The sequence below is a fragment of the Chiloscyllium plagiosum genome, unplaced genomic scaffold (genome assembly GCF_037043375.1).
Source record: "Chiloscyllium plagiosum isolate Xiang-an unplaced genomic scaffold, Cpla_swu_hap1 HiC_scaffold_7, whole genome shotgun sequence".
NCBI classification, from domain to species: Eukaryota; Metazoa; Chordata; class Chondrichthyes; order Orectolobiformes; family Hemiscylliidae; genus Chiloscyllium; species Chiloscyllium plagiosum.
The window spans coordinates 68,755,987-68,776,502 of NW_028270145.1; the positions used below are offsets into that span (position 1 = coordinate 68,755,987).

Below are 20,516 nucleotides of genomic sequence, written 5' to 3' on the forward strand. Positions count from 1 at the left end.
AAACATCAGACCGTTTCATTGGTTTTAATATTGTCAAAAATACCAAATTCAAATTTGATTGGAGTTTGGTATCTTTAGGGCATAATTTAAACAGATTGGCCGAATTTGAATTTTATTTTTTGTCTCATAGTAACCCAGCCAGTGCTAGCTGTTCTGATCAAGTGTTACACTGTTACCTTGTTTCGGACTGTGTGGGCCACTCAAGTCCTTGCTAGCTTTCAACTCTCTTAAAAGGTACAGTACCCCTTACACCTTTAAAAAAAAGTGATCAACTGATTCTTGCATAGGTACTGAGAGTTAAACATCATTGCTCCGTAATTCATTTTTAAAATCATGAAACCGTACTCATCAGAGACTACTATCGTCTGTTATACTCAACTGTCAACTGCACCGACCATTTGGGGGGCTAATGGCCAACATCAATCATGATAAACAGATTCTATAGTACATTAAAATGTAGCATGGCTCTAATTATTCTGAATTATTTTCTCAATCTAATATAAAACAAAACATCATGTGTTGGCTATGTTCAAACCAGTACTTTACCCGCCATGCCAACCCCTCCTCAGTAGCAACTGTAAGTGCCTCCATAGGGTTTTCAATTACTCTTCCTTTGTGTCCAGAGAAATCCATGGCTACCAGAGAGTTTTCTGAGGCGCTTCTCTATGAAGGCAATATAAAATGTTTTCAAAAGTATTTTTGGTACGATTTTTAAAGAACGGTTTTTTGCAAGAAACAAACAAGTTCGCATAATCTATAAGTGATATTCATCAAATGTCCAGATTACAGACGAGGAAGTGCTGGATGTCTTAAAACAGTTAAGAGTGGATAAATCCCCAGGACCTGATCGGGCATACCCGAGAACTCTGTGGGAAGCTAGGGAAGTGATTGCTGGGCCTCTTGCTAAGATATTTGTATCATCAATAGTCACAGGTGAGGTGCCGGAAGACTGGAGGTTGACAAACGTGGTGCCACTGTTTAAGAAGGGTGGTAAAGACAAGCCAGGGAACTATAGACCAGTGAGCCTGACCTCGGTGATGGGCACATTGCTGGAGGGAATCCAGAGGGACAGGATGTACATGTATTTGGAAAGGCAAGGACTGATTCGGGATAGTCAACATGGCTTTGTGCGTGGGAAATCATGTCTCACAAACTTGATTGAGTTTTTTGAAGAAGTAAAAAAGAAGATTGATGAGGGCAGAGCAGTAGATGTGATCTATATGGACTTCAGTAAGGCTTTCCTTTATTGGTCAGTACAGGAGTTGGAGTTGGGAAGTCATGTTGCAGCTGTACAGGACATTGGTTAGGCCACTGTTGGAATATTGCATGCAATTCTGGTCTCCTTCCTGTCGGAAAGATGTTGTGAAACTTGAAAGGGTTCAGAAAAGATCTACAAGGATGTTGCCAGGATTGGAGGATCTGAGCTACAGGGAGAGGCTGAACAGGCTGGGGCTGTTTTCCCTGGAGCGTCGGAGGCTGAGGGATGACCTTAATGAGGTTTACAAAATTATGAGGGGCATGGACAGGATAAATAGACAAAGTATTTTCCGTGGGGTCGGGGAGTCCAGAACTAGAGGGCATAGGTTTAGGGTGAGAGGGGAAAGATATAAAACAAACCCAAGGGGCAACTTTTTCACGTAGAGGGTGGTACGTATATGGAATGAGCTGCCAGAGGATGTGGTGGAGGCTGGTACAATTGGAACATTTAAGAGGCATTTGGATGGGTATATGAATAGGAAGGGTTTGGAGGGATATGGGCCAGGTGCTGGCAGGTGGGACTAGATTGGGTTGGGACATCTGGTCAGCATGGATGAGTTGGACCTAAGGGTCTGTTTCCATGCTGTACATCTCTATGACTCTATCACGCATTATCAATACAAGTCAAAGTTGAAGAAAGCACTGCTTCAAAATAAAGCAAAATAAAAACACCAATTACGTATTCTTACCAAGTTAATGTGATAAAAACAACAAAGAACATATTTCCAGTAAAAATACAATGACAGATTTGAATGAAATTACATTTTGATTTATTTTTCAGTAATAGAATGTAGCTTTGGTACGGGATAGCATATAAAGTTAACTTTCTTTCTGACTTAATTCAATATATCTGGCCATTTGTGCCAGAAAGTTGCTGGACGGTCAAAAGAAGTGAACTACTAATCTCCCTAAAAAAGATAGTTGAAAAGCCTAGATTCTTCCAGAATCATTGTAGGGTTAACTTTCTCTTCACTTTCCGCTCAATTAACGTTTACATTTGATGAATTATTCTTCACCAGCTCCGTCATAATGCCACCACCAAAGCCATCTTCCATGTCTTTTTCCCCTTTCAGCATACCAAAGACACCATTCCTTCTGCAATACCCTGGTCCAATGCTCATTCACCTGCACAATCCCCTTACCTTCATAAGGAATTACAGGAAAATCACCACCTACGTTTTAACTCCTCACTTCCTACTATTCAAATACTTAAAACAATGCTTGCCATTTAAACAATTTACTTTTAGTTTTCAATGTATCAATCAAAATTCACTGCTCACCATGTATTCTTCTCCATGCTTAGGAGACAAAATGCAGATTGGGGACTGCACTGTCAAATGCATCCACTCAATCTATAGGTATGGCTTTGAGCTGCCAGTCGCCTGTTATTTAATACTCTGTGCAACTTTCACTAGAATTTGTCACCCTCTGTTTTTCTACATTATTCTGAAGAAGCTCAACACAATCTCAAGGAATGAAACCTCACCTTTCAATTATATGTTTGAATGATGTGCTAAAACTATTGTTTAACAAACACCTTGACCAATGTTTCAAATAGTTGGGTTGAAGAGGTCATTTAATATTTTTAGGCATATTAGCATAGAAATGAACAATTATTCTTGTTACTTTTTGAAAGGAGATGCAAAATTACACATAATGATTCATATTAATGCATAACTAGAAAATCATAGTCTAATGTTTTTCCAGTTTTGTAGTTTGAACTTCATACCATTGGTGATGAATTCAGGGAAGTAAGACTCTCTCTCCTTTGCTGTGGTATTTTATAGTTTTGGTACAGCTGCATTCCATACTGCAAAACAAGAGACTTTTTTTTAAAAAAGAGAGGGTCAAAATATTGAAGATTTAAGACCAAAATAAGCAGAAAAGTAGTTACTAAAATACAGTTATGCTGCACCTTACAGTTCACGACTACCTTAATGGATTGACTAGTTGTAAATATAAAACAGCTTATGTTGACCAAATATTTGTATTTTCAAGACTCACAATTCTTCAACTTTGCATGTGCATAACAAGCTTAATATCTCCATTACATTAATTTCTCTTTACTCAACAAAACTGAATCATGGTACAGTCTGAAGGAAGATTAAACAAGCTCTGTGCACAGACCATTATAATAGCAGACACTAACTTATTTTTAAATCCAGTTCTGACATACAGATTTCTCTTTTCATTGTGATATTACAAAGAATGTCAAAGGGTCAACATATTTTTACCACCCATTGAACAGTAAGCCAAATGCAGCCTTTAAATAGAAGTAAAAAGATTAATGGAATTGTGCAAATCAAAGTAGGCAAACACTGGCACATAGTCACGATGTTGCAAACACAGGCAGCACGGTGGCACAGTGGTTAGCACTGCTGCCTCACAGCGCTAGAGACCCGGGTTCAATTCCCGCCTCAGGCGACTGACTGTGTGGAGTTTGCATGTTCTCCCCGTGTCTGCGTGGGTTTCCTCCGGGTGCTCCGGTTTCCTCCCAAGGTCCAAAGATATGCAGGTCAGGCGAATTGGCTATGCTAAATTGTCCGTAGTGTTAGGTAAGGGGTAAATGTAGGGGTATGGGTGGGTTGCGCTTCGGCGGGGCGGTGTGGACTTGTTGGGCCGAAGGGCCTGTTTCCACACTGTAAGTAATCTAATCTAATCTTACACATGATCACAGGAGACACTACGCAATTACACAATTGTAAATATTCATTGCCAACAAAGGCTACATCACTGAGGTTCCTTCATGTATCATTCATCAACATTTCCTTGTCACAGAGGGCACTTTAGCAGGCACTGGAAGACACATTGGAACAGAAAATGTACAACAATTTTGGCTAATTTGCATGTAATGTGATGATAGTAAAACAAAGTTCAGGAAATATACTCAGAGTAAAACAGTCATATGGTTATAGAGATGTGCAGCACAGAAACAGACCCTTCGGTCCAACTTGTCCATGCCGACCAGATATCCCTACCCAATCTAGTCCCACCTGCCAGCACCTGGCCCATATCTCTCCAAACCCTTTCTATTCATATACTCATCTGTGTGGAAAAGTTGCCCCTTAGGTCTCTTTTATGTCTTTCCCCTTTCACTCTAAACCTATGCCCTCTAGTTCTGGATTCCCCCACCCCAGGGAAAAGACTTTGTCTATTTATCCTATCCATGCCCCTCATGACTTTATAAACCTCAATAAGGTCACTCCTCAGCCTCAGACACTCCAAGGAAAATAGACCTAACCTATTCAACCTCTCCCTATAGCTCAAATCCTCCAACTCTGGCAACATCATTGTAAATCTTTTCTGAACCCTTTCAAGTTTCACAACATCTTTCCAATACGACGGACACTAGAATTGCACACAATATTCCAACAGTGGCCTAACCAATGCCCTGTGCAGCCAAAACTCCCAACTCCTGTACTCAATACTCTGACCAGTAAAGGAAAGTATACCAAACACCACCTTCACCATCCTAATGTGAAATCTTTACCAAGAGTTTTTTTTTTTCCCTGGTGATCAGATTCTGTCTGTCCCAGTCATTGTTCTCCTGCGTTAGGAGAAAAAAGATTCCAAATGCTAGCCAAACCCAATTCCCTAGTCTTGATAGGACATGATGCAGGTATGCACTTTGTTATACTCTCTGGAAAATGCATCTGGAGCCCTGATGATTTTAGTCTAGTGCAAGGCAAGTATGTGACATAGGCACCACTTAACATCATCCCTCTTTGGAAAGGGACTGAAGGGATTAACATTTGTGCTTATTTGGTTGTGAGATGGGAATGGAGAGTGGAGGCAAATTGGCAGTAGGGTACTGGAGATTCTGGCCTTAAGAACATTTTTGTGTATTCAAACAGGATTGTATAATAACAAAAGTACAATGACTCATTGTTTTCATTGCCCTTAACCCCGACACATCATTTTGAAATGAGAAGTGCAATTTACACAAGTCAAATATTGGCACGAATTGGCACGAGTCCATCATACACATAAAATATCATTGCTGAATGCTTTTAGTAGGTTTGATAAACATAATAACTAGGTTTATATCCTCTTCTAAATTTGTGGATACACATTTAAATTTCATGACAGTATAACATAAATGCTAACCGGTAACAAGGGAATAGGAGGGAGAAAAAAATAACATCAGTACAGAGGAATAACACACACAATTCCAGCTAAAAAGAATGCTGCAAGAACATCTTACATAAAATGTCAGGAATTAAGTCACATAATCCATGTATATCATAAGCTCTAAACATTTGATGCGGGAACATTTGAGAATAAAAATAATCAAAGTTTATTTAAACAACAAGGTTAAAAGCATTAAAATACTCGGGTACAGAGGAGACCTCCTGTGTTGAATCTGTACACATTGTTGTTATGAAATAAAGGAAAGACAAAATGGGAACAGGCCATTTTCCATGCTTCTTCCTGCGAGTTATTTGAGCACTTAATGCAGGTCAACACTTCACTACAACATTGAGTGTTGAATGAGTTTTTGAATTAGACATTAAATAGAAATCCAGCTGCCTCTCAGGTTGACTTACAGTATCCCATTAATATGCTATTAAACGTGAACCAAGGGAGCTTTCCTCCTGCACCGACCAATATTGAAGTATGCTGTAAAGTCACCATAGTTCCAGAGTGCCATAAGGGTGCTCTCTCAGTCAAGAGAGACAAGTGGTGAGTGAGACCTGATGAACACCACATCTCGAGGATGGTGGAATCTTCATGGTGACCTCAGCAGGTACAAAATTCAACCCACATTGTTGATATCACACTGCATCACGTAGTACAGTGGCACAGTGGTTAGCACTACAGCCTAACAGCATGGGGGACCCTATTTCGATTCCAGCCTCTGGCGACTGTCTGCGTGGAGTTTGCACATTTTTCCTATATCTGTGTGGGTTTCTGCCGGGTGATCCAGTTTCCTCCCACAGGTGAAAGATGTGCGAGTTAGGTGGATTATCCATGCTAAATTGCTTTGTCAAGTCTGGTGTTGTCAGGCTAAGTGAGTTAGCCATGGTAAATGTGGGGTTACTGGGTCTAGGTGGAATGCTCTCCAGACGGTCGATGCAGGCTCAATGGGTTGAATGGCCTCTATCTGCACTGTAGGGATTCTATGATTCATGTATGATCTCAGCCTTCCAGCCAACTGAACTAACTAAGCCCTGAAGCCTATATTTATCTCTCAACTAACATCACCATAAAACCAAAGTTATGCGGTCATGACTGTTTGTGGAACCTGGCTGTCTGCAACAAAATGACAGCAATGGCTATAATTCAAAATGCTCTGACGCACGTTGTTTGCAAGATATTATTGCTTTCCACAGCATCAAAGTACTGCAAAGTGTATGGAATCAGCAGGCAAGCTAATCCCTGATGTAACAGCCAATGCAATGTTCATACAGGGACCAAACTCCAGCCTATCAATGATAAATATAATTAAATATTAAGAAAGCGAATGCAATGTTGTCAATTATCTCAAGAGGGTTGGAATATAAAAGCACTGTTGTGCTACTGAGACTTTATAAAGCTCTGGTTAGGCCCCATTTGGAGTACTGTGTTCAGTTTTGGTCCCCACACCTCAGGAAGGACATACTGGCACTGGAGCGTGTCCAGGGGAGATTCACACGGATGATCCCTGGAATGGTAGGTCTAACATATGAGGAACGGCTGAGGATCCTGGGATTGTATTCATTGGAGTTTAGAAGATTAAGGGGAGATCTAATAGAAACTTACAAGATAATACATGGCTTGGAGAGGGTGGACGCTAAGAAATGGTTTCCATTAGGCGAGGAGACTAGGAGCGTGGACACAGCCTTAGAATTAGAGGGAGTAAATTCAGAACAGAAATGCGGAGACATTTCTTCAGCCAGAGAGTGGTGGGCCTGTGGAATTCATTGCCACAGAGTGCAATGGAGGCTGGGACGCTAAATGTCTTCAAGGCAGAAATTGATAAATTCTTGATGTCACAAGGAATTAAGGGCTACGGGGAGAATGCGGGTAAGTGGAGTTGAAATACCCATCAGCCATGATTGAATGGCGGAGTGGACTCGATGGGCCGAATGGCCTTACTTCCGCTCCTATGTCTTATGGTCTTAAATAATACGAGAAAGAAAAGATTTAGCTTTAAATGAGACACTGCAAAAAAATCTGATCCATAGCAGATGCTCAAGACACAGAGCAATAATTATGGGAAAAAATTCACTCACATAGTATAATAAATAAAAAAGAAATCAATGTTTCCCTTTTCTAATCTGAAATAGTTTTGATGAAGAATAAATGTTTATTCCTTGCTCTACACTTTCTGGTGTTAGTTAATGAGGCTTGTACAGAATGCTGTTGTGTCGCTATAGTTTTACCAGACCATAGGAGCTGCTGCCTCATTAGAGAGAAGTGACTGGTGTTGATTTAATTTGAGGGCCACCAGACCTCAGGCAAGGGAAGAGGTTGAAAAGGAGAGTCCTTCATGGTAACCTCAAACCAGTGATGGGAACTGAACCCACACTGTTGGCATCACACTGCTCTGCAAACCAACAATCCAGCCAACTGAGCTAAACCAATTGCCATACAGAATATAAATTATATAAAAATGAATATTATGCTTGCTCTCATGATGCTGCTTATACTAAGTGAATATCAAGGAAATACTACACCAAGAAAACTCTAGCATAGCCCCCATCCGAAGCATACCATTAACCAAAAATATTGGAAATATTCAGCAAGTTAAGCAGCATTTGTAGAGAGAAACAAAATTAATATTTCAGGTAATAAGCCTTCATCAGAACACGAGTCATGAAATGTTCAATTCAATTTCTCTCCACAGAGACTGGCTGACCTGCAGAGTCTTTCCAGCATTTTCTGTTCTTATTTCAGGCTTCTAGTATTTGTAGTCTTTTGCCTTTGTATTACTGATCCCAATTAGAGTGGTTTAAACCAGTGCTTCAGGTACAATCCAGAAATGTTTACTGGAATTGACACATGTGCATTCAAATCATTTACTTGCCAATATGGAATCAGCAATCAAATAGACGCAATACCTAATGTGAGGAAGTGAAGCAACTCAAGGTGGTTATGTGTGAGATGTTAACAGTAATGGGGAGGGGGGAGGGTTATGAGGCTTGCTGATGGTGCCCTCCCCCCCCATCATTTTGCCACCACAACCCCTAAATCACTACTATCCCACACCCCAGTACTCTTCTGCTCTAACACCACTCCCTACCTCATTTCCTTTTTAATTAGTATGGGAATCCTACAATGTCCTAACAATGGTCAACACACAATCAAGTAACAGCACCTCGTTGTTCAAGTTGACACTTGACAATCTACTGATTTAACACTAGTACAATCAATTGAATCACAATTGTTGCAAAGCTTTAGTGTTTGTAAATTAGAGACCTATTGGAAAGTGATGTGATCTTACATGACTGCTTGGAGATAGTTCTCTCCAGCAGCCTCATCGAAGATGTCATATCATTGTATCTTCACAGTACCACTGTTGGCATCATGTTGAGATAAAATGTCACCAGATTGTGTCATTCTGTTGTGGGCAATTCACAGCCACCAATCTTCATTTGTCTACACTGAGTCTAGGGCCTATCCAAGTCTAATCAACGGTAGATGAGAGGCCACTGGAAATTATAAACAGAAGAAAGACTTGCTTTAAATAATGATGTAGTTTACTGCATTACAGAAATAGCTACAGTTTACATTAACTTGCTAGGCACATTTATTAAGGATTCTCAGGAGTTGTACATCTGCTCCTTTTGAACAGGCTGGGCTGTTTTCCCTGGACCGTCGGAGGCTGAAGGGTGACCTTATAGAGGTTTACAAAATTATGAGGGGCATGGATAGGATAAATAGACAAAGTCTTTTCCCTGGGATGGGGGAGTCCAGAACTCGAGGGCATAGGTTTAGGGTGAGAGGGGAAAGATATAAAAGAGACCTAAGGGGCAATTTTTTCAGATAGGGTGGTACATGTTTGGAATGAGCTGCCAGAGGAAGTGGTGGAGGCTGGTACAATTGCAACATTTAAGAGGCATTTGGATAGGTATTTGAATAGGAAGGGCTTAGAGGGAAATGGGCCAGGTTCTGGCAGGTGGGACTAGATTGGGTTGGGATCACTGGTCAGATGGATGGGTTGGACTGAAGGGTCTGTTTCCATGCTGTACATCTCTATGACTATGTGCAAAACTCACTGTCTCCACCCAAAACAGCGAGACATCATGTGACATGAATATTAACTCCTTCATCACTATTACCTTATGCAACAGAAGAAACAAACTCTTGACATGTACAAAGTTAGTATTTACAATTTTTAAATTATAAACTAAAAGAAAAGACAGAATTTTATAAGAGTCAGAGCAATGTGAGCTATGGCAAGATATTTGGCAGAATTAAGCAAAAAGTCCAGTTAGGGCCACCTTGATGTTCGGAGTGTCTCACAACATCTTTTACGTTTTTTTCACAAGCAGCATGACAAGATTCTCAGTAGGCAGTGGTGAGTTGTGAAGTGACAGTGATTACTGCTTCATAAAAGTGCAACTCACCTCATTAATATTCAGGTTCCCAACTTACCAAACTCAACAAACAATCAAGAGGTCAAGTAAACTCAACAAGGAAACCAGAACAAGTACCTGGCAGATTAGCTTGCTGCTTGATCTGAATGACTTTCATGTTGGAAACTGGGCACCAACGTGTCAAGAATGATCCATCAATAACCAGCCACACATATTTCATGTCCACAGACATTAGCATCTGGCACTCACCAGCTTTTAGCACCCTCAAGGCATATCTCCAATTCACTTATGTTATGAGCCAGGTGAAACCCTCTTAAAACATTTCAAGAAAGTAGCCCAGACCCTAACTTTGCTAGTTGTTTTAAGTAGGTGTAAGGTGGATATTCCAGGAGAGATGTAGTTGGTCAAACCACTTAGTTTTAAACAAAACAGAATTTATTTACAAGATTACAGAATGAAATACAAAGAGAACAGAATATAAAATAACTTAACCTATCCGAAAACCCAACAGATTAGCCCAACTTAATGATGCTGTTTCAAATACTTTCAACAATCCCCATAAACACCCATTGCACAAAAGTTAAAAGCAAAGGGCTAACGGGGAGAGAGAGAGATGGCAGAGAGATTCAACATGGAGCACCTTCTTCCACGTAGCTGTTTCTTGGACCAGCGGCCATAAAACTGACTGACTACTTTCAATCAACAGCCAGACCAAACCAGAGAAAGGCTGAGCTGGGAGAACTAGAAACTCCCCTTTCACTGTACAAACTTTTTTTTTTAAAAACTAGAAAGCCTGTCGCCTGAGGCAGTATCTGTTAGCGGTAATTGGCCCTAAAACCCTTCAAACCTAGACTTTTCCAAACTGCTGCTTTTAATACCTCTCTGAAAAAAAAATTCAAGGATGGCATAACCTTGTTAAAGGAGCAGCATTGTCATAGTTACAGTGTGCTCCCGTACCTCAGTGCTGCATCATGGAACTGCATTCCTAGTTCCTTATTCAGGATCATAGTTCTCAGTTACTAAGCCTACCTAAATATTCACATTGTCATGGTTTTTTGATGCTTTGCCCCCTTTGCCAGTGATACCAGGCTCCTATGATGCTGTCTTGCCTAATTATTTAACACAGACAAAAAGCCAGGAAGCTTGTCATGGCTGTCAGCAATCCTCAGTCAAATTAAGGGAGATAGAGTTTGCCCAGAGGTTCCAGCACAGTCAACAGTAGTCGCCGATACTAGTCTAAGCGCTGCTCAAGGTGGTCAAACACAGGATCCTGTCCTCATAAGGGGCAATGAGCCAAGTATTTCGCAATCCATTAGCCAGCAGTGGATGGTACATCTATTACAGTTGATGCAGGTGTCCTGACTGAATGAATAGGCAACACAGAGCACAGGTAGGGTAAATGGTGTCAGGGTTTAGAAATGGTAAGATTGAGTGAGGAATGTGTTGCAAGCATTAGTACCAGTGGCAGTGCACAAATCTAAGTAAGTGTGAGGTACCATGGCCAGAGCAAATGTCAGCACCTATGCTGGGCACTTCTTGACTGACACTGCTTGCCCAGGTGCACAAATTATTTTTAAAGATGGCACAATATTGTTCAAATGGTACACTGGACTCAGATTTTTTAAAAACTGAAGGGCTTTTGCCCAAAACATCTATTTTCCTGCTCCTCGGATGCTGCCTGACCTGTTGTGCTTTTCCAGCACCACTCTGATCTAAACTCAGTTTTTAAAAAAGCCCAGGAACAAGTAGATCAGAACTCTCTCATATGCAATTGGAAGTTCAGCAGACAATATCTAGTCAGACAAGGGATCGATGAGGAAACAGCTGTATGTGACAGTGTTTTGAAGTTGTATGCATGTACTGTACCTTTGAGAGTGAAAGCTGGCAAGGACTTAACAAGCAGAGTGTGCGGAAAAATATTTAAAATGTTACATTTGGCTGTGAAATAAATAGCTGAGCTGTTGCTATGGTACACATCAAATTCAAATTTGGCATATCATGTTTAAATTATGCCCCAAGATACAATAATCCAATTGAATTTGAATTTTACTGTTTTGACAGCATCAAACCAATGAGACGATCCAATGTTTTAGGGTGTAAAAGTCTAACATTTTGAACAATTAGCCAGAGTGGCAAACAGCACCAACAAACACAGACCGCCTACACAATTGCTCTCTGAAAGGTACCTTGTCATATGAAGTCTGTACAGCAGAAGACCGAAGCAAAGACCCTGAAAAATCCAGAGGAAGATAGACAGTTGGCTGGTTTTGAAAATTGATTTTTTTTTTGTTAACTTAATTGGGGGGAGATTATCAGATAATATAGTGTTGTAGAGTGGGAGGTAGATAAATTGGTCAGACAAAGGAGTTTGTATTGTAGATAGTTGTTGTTTAATTTTTTTTCTTGGAGTTAAAGAATAAATTGTTAAATTCTTTAAATAGTGGGATTTGGTAGTTCTTTGTCAATTAAACTTCAGCAGATTATGAGGTGAGGTGAACTTTGCTGTGTGTCTGGTTTAAATTAGCAAAAAGGTATTCCCGTGCCATAACAACCGTCGCTAAAGCATTTGCTTCCTCCTCCAGTCTCAGAAAAGACATTACAACAGGCGCATATCATTGTTAAACTAGAATTAAAGAACTAGGAGTTCGAGCAGACCATTCAAACTTTTGAACTCACCTTGCCATTCAAATGAAATCATGGCTGACCTTCTACTTCAGCATTCTATTGCTACACAATGTATAAATCTATCACTCTTGATATCTAAACTTCCATAGCCCTCTGGGTAAGAAAGTGCAGTGCTGGAACAGCCTGGCAGTTCTGGCAGCATCAGAGGAGCAGAGGAGTCAACGTTTCGGGCATAATATCTTCACCCGCCACACTTTTTGACTCTGATCTCTAGCATCCGTAGTCCTCACTTTCTCATAGCCGTCTGGGGCAGAGAATTCCCAAAGATTCATTCTGATTGAAGAAATTCCTCTGCAACTCATTCCGAAATGGCCTATTGAACATTCTATGACCTTGTTCTTTGCTTCTAGAAATTTTGTTAGTGCTTGATAAGATTTAATGCTGTAACCAAATACATGAAAAGGAAAGGACAGACCACAGCAGACAGACTGGCATGTATTTCAATTGAAAGACTTGAACACAGAGATATAAATTTTATTGAAAATGTAGAGGTATTTATCTCACTAATGACTGTGTAGTACTGGTTTATATACAATGTTTAAATGTCCAGTGAAAGCATATGGATTCCTACAGTTCTATGTGCTGCAAGTCCAATCTTACTGGCAATTAATAGGGGCCTAGTAATTTGCTCAGTGTGTTAGCTTGATGCAGAGATGGTGCATATCAAAGCTTTCCCTGAATAGTAAAGGACACACTGATTAAATTATGACTTGCACTATTTTACAAAAACTCTTGGAAATGCTTACGTCAACCACTTGCAGCCATTAGCAGTGCCAAGGCTACCTTGAGTGAGAGGAAGATGTCTCAAAGATTTGAAAACAAGTGAGCTGTCTCCTGCTGCCACTACGAAATAAACTCATGGTGGTATTCTCTATAAAACAGGATGCTTTCGTCAAGCCAAGGAAATAGTGATCCAACACATAACAGAATACTATCTGAGACTCAGTACTAGTATAATGTATGTTATGTGGGCTGTATGTCCCAATGACTGGCAGACTAAATCAAACGGAAAAAATGAGAGGAGATCTTATTGAAGCATGCAAGTTTCTTAGCGGGCTTGAAGTGGTGGAAGCTGAGAGGTTGTTTTCCCTTGTGGAAAGTTTCTGGGAATAATCTTTGGGTGAGGCATTGCCCATTTCAGGAGAGAGAGGAGGAGGAATTTCCTCTCTGGAGGGCAGTAAATCTGTGGAATTGACCATTCACAGGGGAATCATGCCGAATATCGGCAGGTCAACTAGAAGCAACCAGCAGTTTTGAAGAAGGGTCACTGAACTCAAAATGCTAAATCTACACAGCTGTTGCCAGACCTGCAGAGTTTTCCCAGAAATCTCTGCTTTTGTTTCAGATCTTCAACCTCAGCAGTACTTTGTTTTATTCCAGGATGGAATGAAACAGGGTGGGGGTGTGGGCTGTTGGCATCAAAGAACTTTGTGGTAAAAGTGACTATCGGTATGCTGTTAGTCAACAATTCTGAAATTAGTTATGAAGAAATAGTTTATTTCTTCCAGTTCTGAGCAAAATCGTGGCCACTGCAGGAATATACTTTATACCCACGCAGGTATAAACTATAAATATAATACAAGTAGACAATCCTTTATCCGAAATTTCAAAATTTGAAAAGCTCCAAAGTCCAAAAGGTTTTTTTGTGAAGTTTTTTTCACATTAACAATGTTGTTTGGTGTGCAAACAGTTAACCCAAGTTGATACCCACTCGATGCGGGTCACTCAAATGCAACATGGGGGTCGTTGCCCAGCACTGGCAGGCCTCAATTCTCTCTCAAGGCCCGTTATACTGAATGAGTCTGCTCCTCCGGTAAGATGTTTTAAAATTTCACCAAACTGTCACTTTTTCTGAAATTCAATATCCTGAATTCCGAAAACCAGCTGGTCCTGAGCATTTCGGATAAAGGATTGTGCACCTGGATTATGCAGCAACTTCAGAGTGCTAAATAGAGAAGATGCCTTTTCTTTTTAGTGTTAGTCTTTTTTAACTAAGTAATTACATAAGGGAGACTGAAAATGAGTTGCTATATATAATAAAACAAAACTAAGCTGGAAATCTGAAATAAAACCAGGAAGTTGTGGAAGATCCATGCAGATCCTGACAACATCCCTGAAAAGGGATACAGAAACCATATTCGATGCCTGAGAGTTTAGCCAAACTGCTGAATAATTCCAGTATTTTCTGTTTTCATATTATTTCATACTTTCAAAAAGGTTATTCCTTTTTTTCAGTGCTTTAATTAATTCATTTAATTTAGCTGCCGCTTTAGTGACTTTGGTGCAGAGATATTGCTCCAAAATACAGATCTAAGAAGCCATTCACAAACACTTCACTCATTATTAAAGGAGGCAAATCACAGAAGTAAAACTGATCTTTGACCAGCTGCTTAGATTGTTGCATTTTATTTTGGCATGAAAAAAGGACAGACCACTTCATCATAATTAGGTGAACAGGCCATGCTAAATTGCCCATCAGGGATGTGTAGGTTAGGTGCATGAATCAGGGGTCAATGTAGAGTAATAGGGTAGGAAAATGGGTTTGGGTGGGTTACTCTTTAGGACAGCATGGTGGCTCAGTGGTTAGCACTGCTACCTCACAAGGACCCGGGTTTGATTCCAGCCTCTGGCAACTGTCAGTGTGGAGTCTGCACAGTGTCTGTGTGGGTTTCCTCCAGGTGCTCCAGTTTCCTCCACGATCCATAGATGTGCAGGTTAAGTGAATTTGTCATGCTAAGTTGCCCATAGTGTACAGGGATATGTAAGTTAGGTGCATTAGTCAGGGGTAAATAAGGAGCAATGGGGATTGGGTTTGGATGGGATACCCTTCAGGGGGTCAGTGTGGACTTGTGGGGCTGAAGAGTCTGTTTGCACACTGTAGGGATTCTATAAGTTGAAATACACAATGAATGAAATCCAGTACCTGCGTGGCATTCAGGCAATCAGTTTAAATTTGATTCTGTCTTTCAGAATCAAAATGGCTGGCTTAGCACAACTTAATGCTGTGCTAATATTACCCCATGACTGCCCCAGTACTGAGGCCAGCATTTGAGACCTTGCTCACACTACCCCACGTAAGAGAATATAACAGCTCAACTGCTTATTAAATGCACTAGACAATAGAAAATGTAAAACATAAAACAGTGAAAATGTATACATTGATAATCAGTTACCAAAAATTTGAAGTGCACTTAATGACCAATGTTATAATTGTTGAAATGCTTCAAATTAATTAGGCAAACTTGCATACCAAATTGCTATTTAGCCAAGCAACATTTAACAAGCGGAGGGAGACAAGCAGGAGGCTGGAAGAACACAGCAAGCCAGGCAGCATCAGGAGGTGCAGAAGTCAACATTTCGAGTGTAACCCTTCTTCAGGACTTGGGGTAGGTGTAAGGGGAGCTGCAGATAAAGGGGGAGAGGGGTGGGGTGGTGAAGTAGGGAAAGGTGAACACAGGTAGAGGGTACGACTGGTTGGTCAATGTGAGGAATGAATCCAGTTGGCAGCTGGAAGGAAGGGAGGTTATTTGAAATTGGAGAACTCAATGCTGAGTCCTCCTGGCTGCAGGCTGCCCAGACGGACGATGAGGTGTTGTTCCTCCAATCTGTGGTTTGGTTCATTGTGGCAATGGAGGAGGCCAAAGATGGTCATGTCAGAAAGGGAGTCGGAAGGAGAATGGGTGGTGACTGGGATGTCAGTTTGACCCCTGTGAGCTCGGCTGAAACGCTTGGTGAAATGTGCCATGAGTTTATATTTGGTCTCAACGATGTAAAGAAGATTACATCAGGAGCACCTAATACACTAAACTAGATTTGAAGAGAGGCACGTGAAACTCTGTCTTACCTGCAAGGACTGTTTGGGGCACTGGATGGAGGGAAGGGTGGTGTGCTGGCAGGTTTTTCATCTTTTACAGTTGCAGGGGAGGGGTGGGGTTTGGTGGGGAGAGTGACACGGACCAAGGCTGTTGAAGGGAACAGTCCTTGAGGAAGGCAGAGAGAAATGGGGAGGGGGAGATGTTCTTGGTGGTGGATTTGGTGCAAGTGTTTGAGGATGGTACGTTGGATGCGGAGATTGGTGGGGTGGTAGGTGAGGGCAAGGGAGACCCTGTCTTTATTGTGTGTGGGGGGTGATTTAGAGCAGTAGAGCAGGGAATGGCAGAGGTGTGGCAGAGGGCTGTCTGGATGACAGAGGGGGGGGAAAAGCACGTTGTTCAAAATAGGTGGACATCCGGATTGCTTGGGAGTGGAATGTCTCTTCGTCCAAGCAGATGCAGGTTGACTTCTCCACCTCCCGATGCTGCCTGGCTTGTTGTGTTTTTCCAGTTTCCTGCTTGTTTTCCTTGAATTCCAACAATATTTAACAAGCGGAGAGCATTCAATGCATCAAATGTAATGAGTATGAATATATAAGCATGCACACAGAACTGCTAGACAATAAAGCAAAAGAAGCTGTTGCCTCTTATCATTTTACTAATATGTTTTAGAAGAATATTTTTTTTAAAAAATGCATCAATCTTTTACACTTTTATAAGAATATAAATACTTTTACCTTAAAAAGTCGAATCACTGTCACCCAACACATCTTACTCTGTTCATCTTCTGCACAAAGTAATTTCAAGTCTCTGGTACCTCTTGATTTGTGAAGCTAGAAGGCCACATGGCATTTAAAAATGAATACATGCGATAACACCTGTTGGAAGTTTTGCTTTTAAAATCACTGATACGCTCCTGAATTAAGTCCTGCTAATGACTACACTTCTTTCAATCTTCTTCAAATTTATTTAGATATCTTAAACATATCATTTCTTAATTCCTGCATAAAAGTATTCTTTGAAAATTGATGAATAAACAATAAAACATCTGAACAGAAGTAGGTGATTTGGCCCATCAAGTGTTTACATCCATTTAGTGACATATTGGCTGATCAGATAATCCTCAACTCTACTTTTCTGCCTTTTCCACATAATCCTAATTATCTTACTGATTAAAATCTGTTTCTGTCAGCCTTGAATATATTTAAATGCCCAGCCACTACAGCCCTCTGGAGTAAACAATTCCACAGATTTATTACCCTCAGAGAGGAAATTCCTCTTCATTTCTGTCCGAAAATGGGCAACCCCTTACCCAAGATTATTCCCCCGCGTCTTCACAAGGGGAAACAATTTTTCAACTTCTACCACTTTAAGCCCTCTGAATAGCTTTCATGCTTTAATAAGATCTCCTCTCATTCTTCTAAATTCTAAAGAGTAGGCTGAAACTACACAACCTCTCCACATCAGAATATCCCTTCATATCAAGGGTAAGTGAACTATCTCTGGACAGCCACTAATACCACGTATCTTTGCTTAGATAAAGGGGACCAAGCTGTTCATAATGCCTAGGTATGATCTGACTAGTCTTTTGTGCAGTTTTTGCAAGATTTTCCAACTTTTATACTCCACGCACTTAGATATAAAAACCAACAGTCAATTTGCCTTCTGTATACCTGCCGAACTTATACATTAGCAATTTGTGTGTAAGGACATCAAAATCCCTATATGTGACAGCTTTCTGCAATCTTTCTCTATTTAAATAATAGTCGGCTCCTGTATTCTTCCTGTCAAAGTGCATAACCTCACATTATCTTCCATCTGCCCTGTTTTTTCCCTGACTCTCCCCTAACCTTTTTATATCCCCCTGCAGAGTTTGTGTAATTTTCACCACTCACCTTCGAACTTATTTTAAACTAATTCACAAACTTGGCTGTGTTAGTCACTGCCTACATTGAAGTCATTAATATATATTGTTAATAACTGTGTTCCCATTACCGATCCCTGTGACACTCTACAAGTTACAAGTTGCCAACCTGAAAGTACCTCCATTCTCACAATTGTTTTCTGTTAGCAAATTCTCTATCCAGGCTAGTATATTCCGCACAGCATAGGGCTCTTATTTAGTGGCTTGAAGTTGACATTTTATTAAATCCCTTTTGGAAATCCAAATACATTGGCCTGATTTTACAGTGAGTTCCAATCTCATGGACACTGCCATTCCAGCATTTTTTATGAAAGAAGCGAGCTTCTCATTTCTAGGAGGAGATTCTGTCCAGGGCTCCCTCAGAAATGCAGAACAACAAAGAGTATCCATAGTATTGAACTGTCAGATGGTTAGGGTATTGAGGTGCCAGGTCAGGTTACAGCTGGGGGAACGGGTTGGCTGCCAAGTGATAGGATGTCAGTAAACAGGAGTTAGGTTCCAGGTAAGTAGGGTGCCAGGATTGGGGTTGGGTGCCAAATTGGAAGGATAGCAGGTGGCAAGGGGCCAGATAAGTGTTGAGGGTGGGTCACGATGGACTGTAAACATCAGCACTGTTTAAGGATGGGGAGAGTAGGTGTCGGGTCCGGTATTTGGGTTCAGCAGTGTGGGAAGTAGCGAATTGGTCTGACAGGCAGAGGGAAATGGATGATTGTGTCTGATACTAGGTAAGAAAAGTGGGGAAGCAAATTGGGTCCGTTGACTGGTTGGGTCAGATGATGGAGTGGGGGATTGTCCAGTGTTGCTTGAGGGTTTGGGGGAAGGGTGGTGGTGGAGTGCTCCTGTGGAGATCAGGGTAGATATGTTGGCTCCCAAGCGTGTGACAGGTCCCAGAAAGATGGGCAGGGAGAATGAATCTTCCAAGAGGTGAGGAAAACGGGTTATCAGTTCCCACAGTCTATCAGGTCAGAGTCTGGGGTTAAAGGTCATGATTGTAAATGATTTAAGTTTAACAGTTATTCAGGAGTTTTCCAGAGTAATCATTTTACATAATTTCATCGGAAACAGCTTAAGTCCCCAAATTTTATAAAGTTTCAGAAGGTTCCAGGTATAATGCAATTGCCCAGTGGAAAATTCAATTTCCCAAGAATTTCCTCAGGATCCTTATGTGCAATGCCTATCAAGGCCAGAATAATGACTGGTTTGGTCAGCAGAAAATCAGCCCCATTACAGCTACTGGTTTTCCATTCTATTCATCACTTCCTCAAAAAATTCTAATAAATTTCCCAGGCATGGTTTCCTCTTCACGAAACCATGTTGACCTAACGTAGAGCAATAGAGTCAAAGAGATGCACAGCACGGAAACAGACCCTTTGGTCTAACCCGTCCATGCCGACCAGATATCCCAACCCAATCTAGTCCCACCTGCCAGCACCCGGCCCATATCCCTCCAAACCCTTGCTATCCATATACCCATCCAAATGCCTTTTAAATGTTACAATTGTACCAGCCTCTACCACTTCCTCTGGCAGCTCATTCCATACACATACGACCCTCTGCGTGAAAACTTTAACCCTAAGGTCTCTTTTATATCTTTCCCCTCTCACCCGAAACCTATGCCCTCAAGTTCTGGACTCCCCCACCCCGGCGAAAAGACTTTGTCTGTTTTCCTATCCATGCCCCTCATAATTTTGTAGACCTCTATAAGGTCACCCCTCAGCCTCTGATGCGCCAAGGAAAGCAGCCCCACCCTGTTCAGCCTCTCCCTATATCTCAAGTCCTCCAACCCTGGCAACATCCTTGTAAATCTTTTCTGAACCCTTTCAAGTTTCACAATATCTTTCTGATAGGAAGGAGACCAGAATTGTAAAATCCCTTTGGATTCTCCTTAATTCTACTTGCCAAAGCTATCTCATGTGCCCTTTTTGCCCTCCTGATTTCCCTCTTAAATATACTCCTACTGCCTTTATACTCTAAGGATTCAGTCGATCTATCCTATCTATACCTGACATATGCTTCCTTCTTTTTCTTAACCAAACCCTCAATTTCGTTAGTCATCCAGCATTCCCTATACCTACCAGCCTTTCCTTTCACCCTAACAGGAATATACTTTCTCTGGATTCTGGTTATCCAATTCCTGAAAGCTTCTCATTTTCCAGCCATCCCTTTACTGCGAACATTTGCCCCCAATCAGCTTTTGAAAGTTCTTGCCTAATACCATCAAAATTGGCCTTTCAACTTTTAGATCTGGCTTATCCTTTTCCATCACTATTTTAAATCTAATAGAATTATGGTTGCTGGCCCCAAAGTACTTCCCCA

General features: G+C 41.0%; 1 protein-coding gene across 3 annotated transcripts in view; it reads right to left on the reverse strand.

Moving 5' to 3' along the window:
- Window positions 1–20,516, reverse strand: part of grb14 (growth factor receptor-bound protein 14) — a 151,001-nt gene that overhangs the window by 14,258 nt on the left and 116,227 nt on the right. For 2 of the 3 annotated variants that reach the window (XM_043693894.2, XM_043693892.2), the window contains exons 7-9: window positions 17,014–17,109; window positions 2,987–3,082; window positions 547–663 (exon numbers count right to left, since the gene is read on the reverse strand). In XM_043693894.2, coding sequence (XP_043549829.1) covers window positions 547–663; window positions 2,987–3,082; window positions 17,014–17,109 — 309 coding nt within the window. The remainder of the gene's footprint in view (window positions 1–546; window positions 664–2,986; window positions 3,083–17,013; window positions 17,110–20,516) is intronic. The other variant, XM_087989100.1, reaches the window with a different exon arrangement.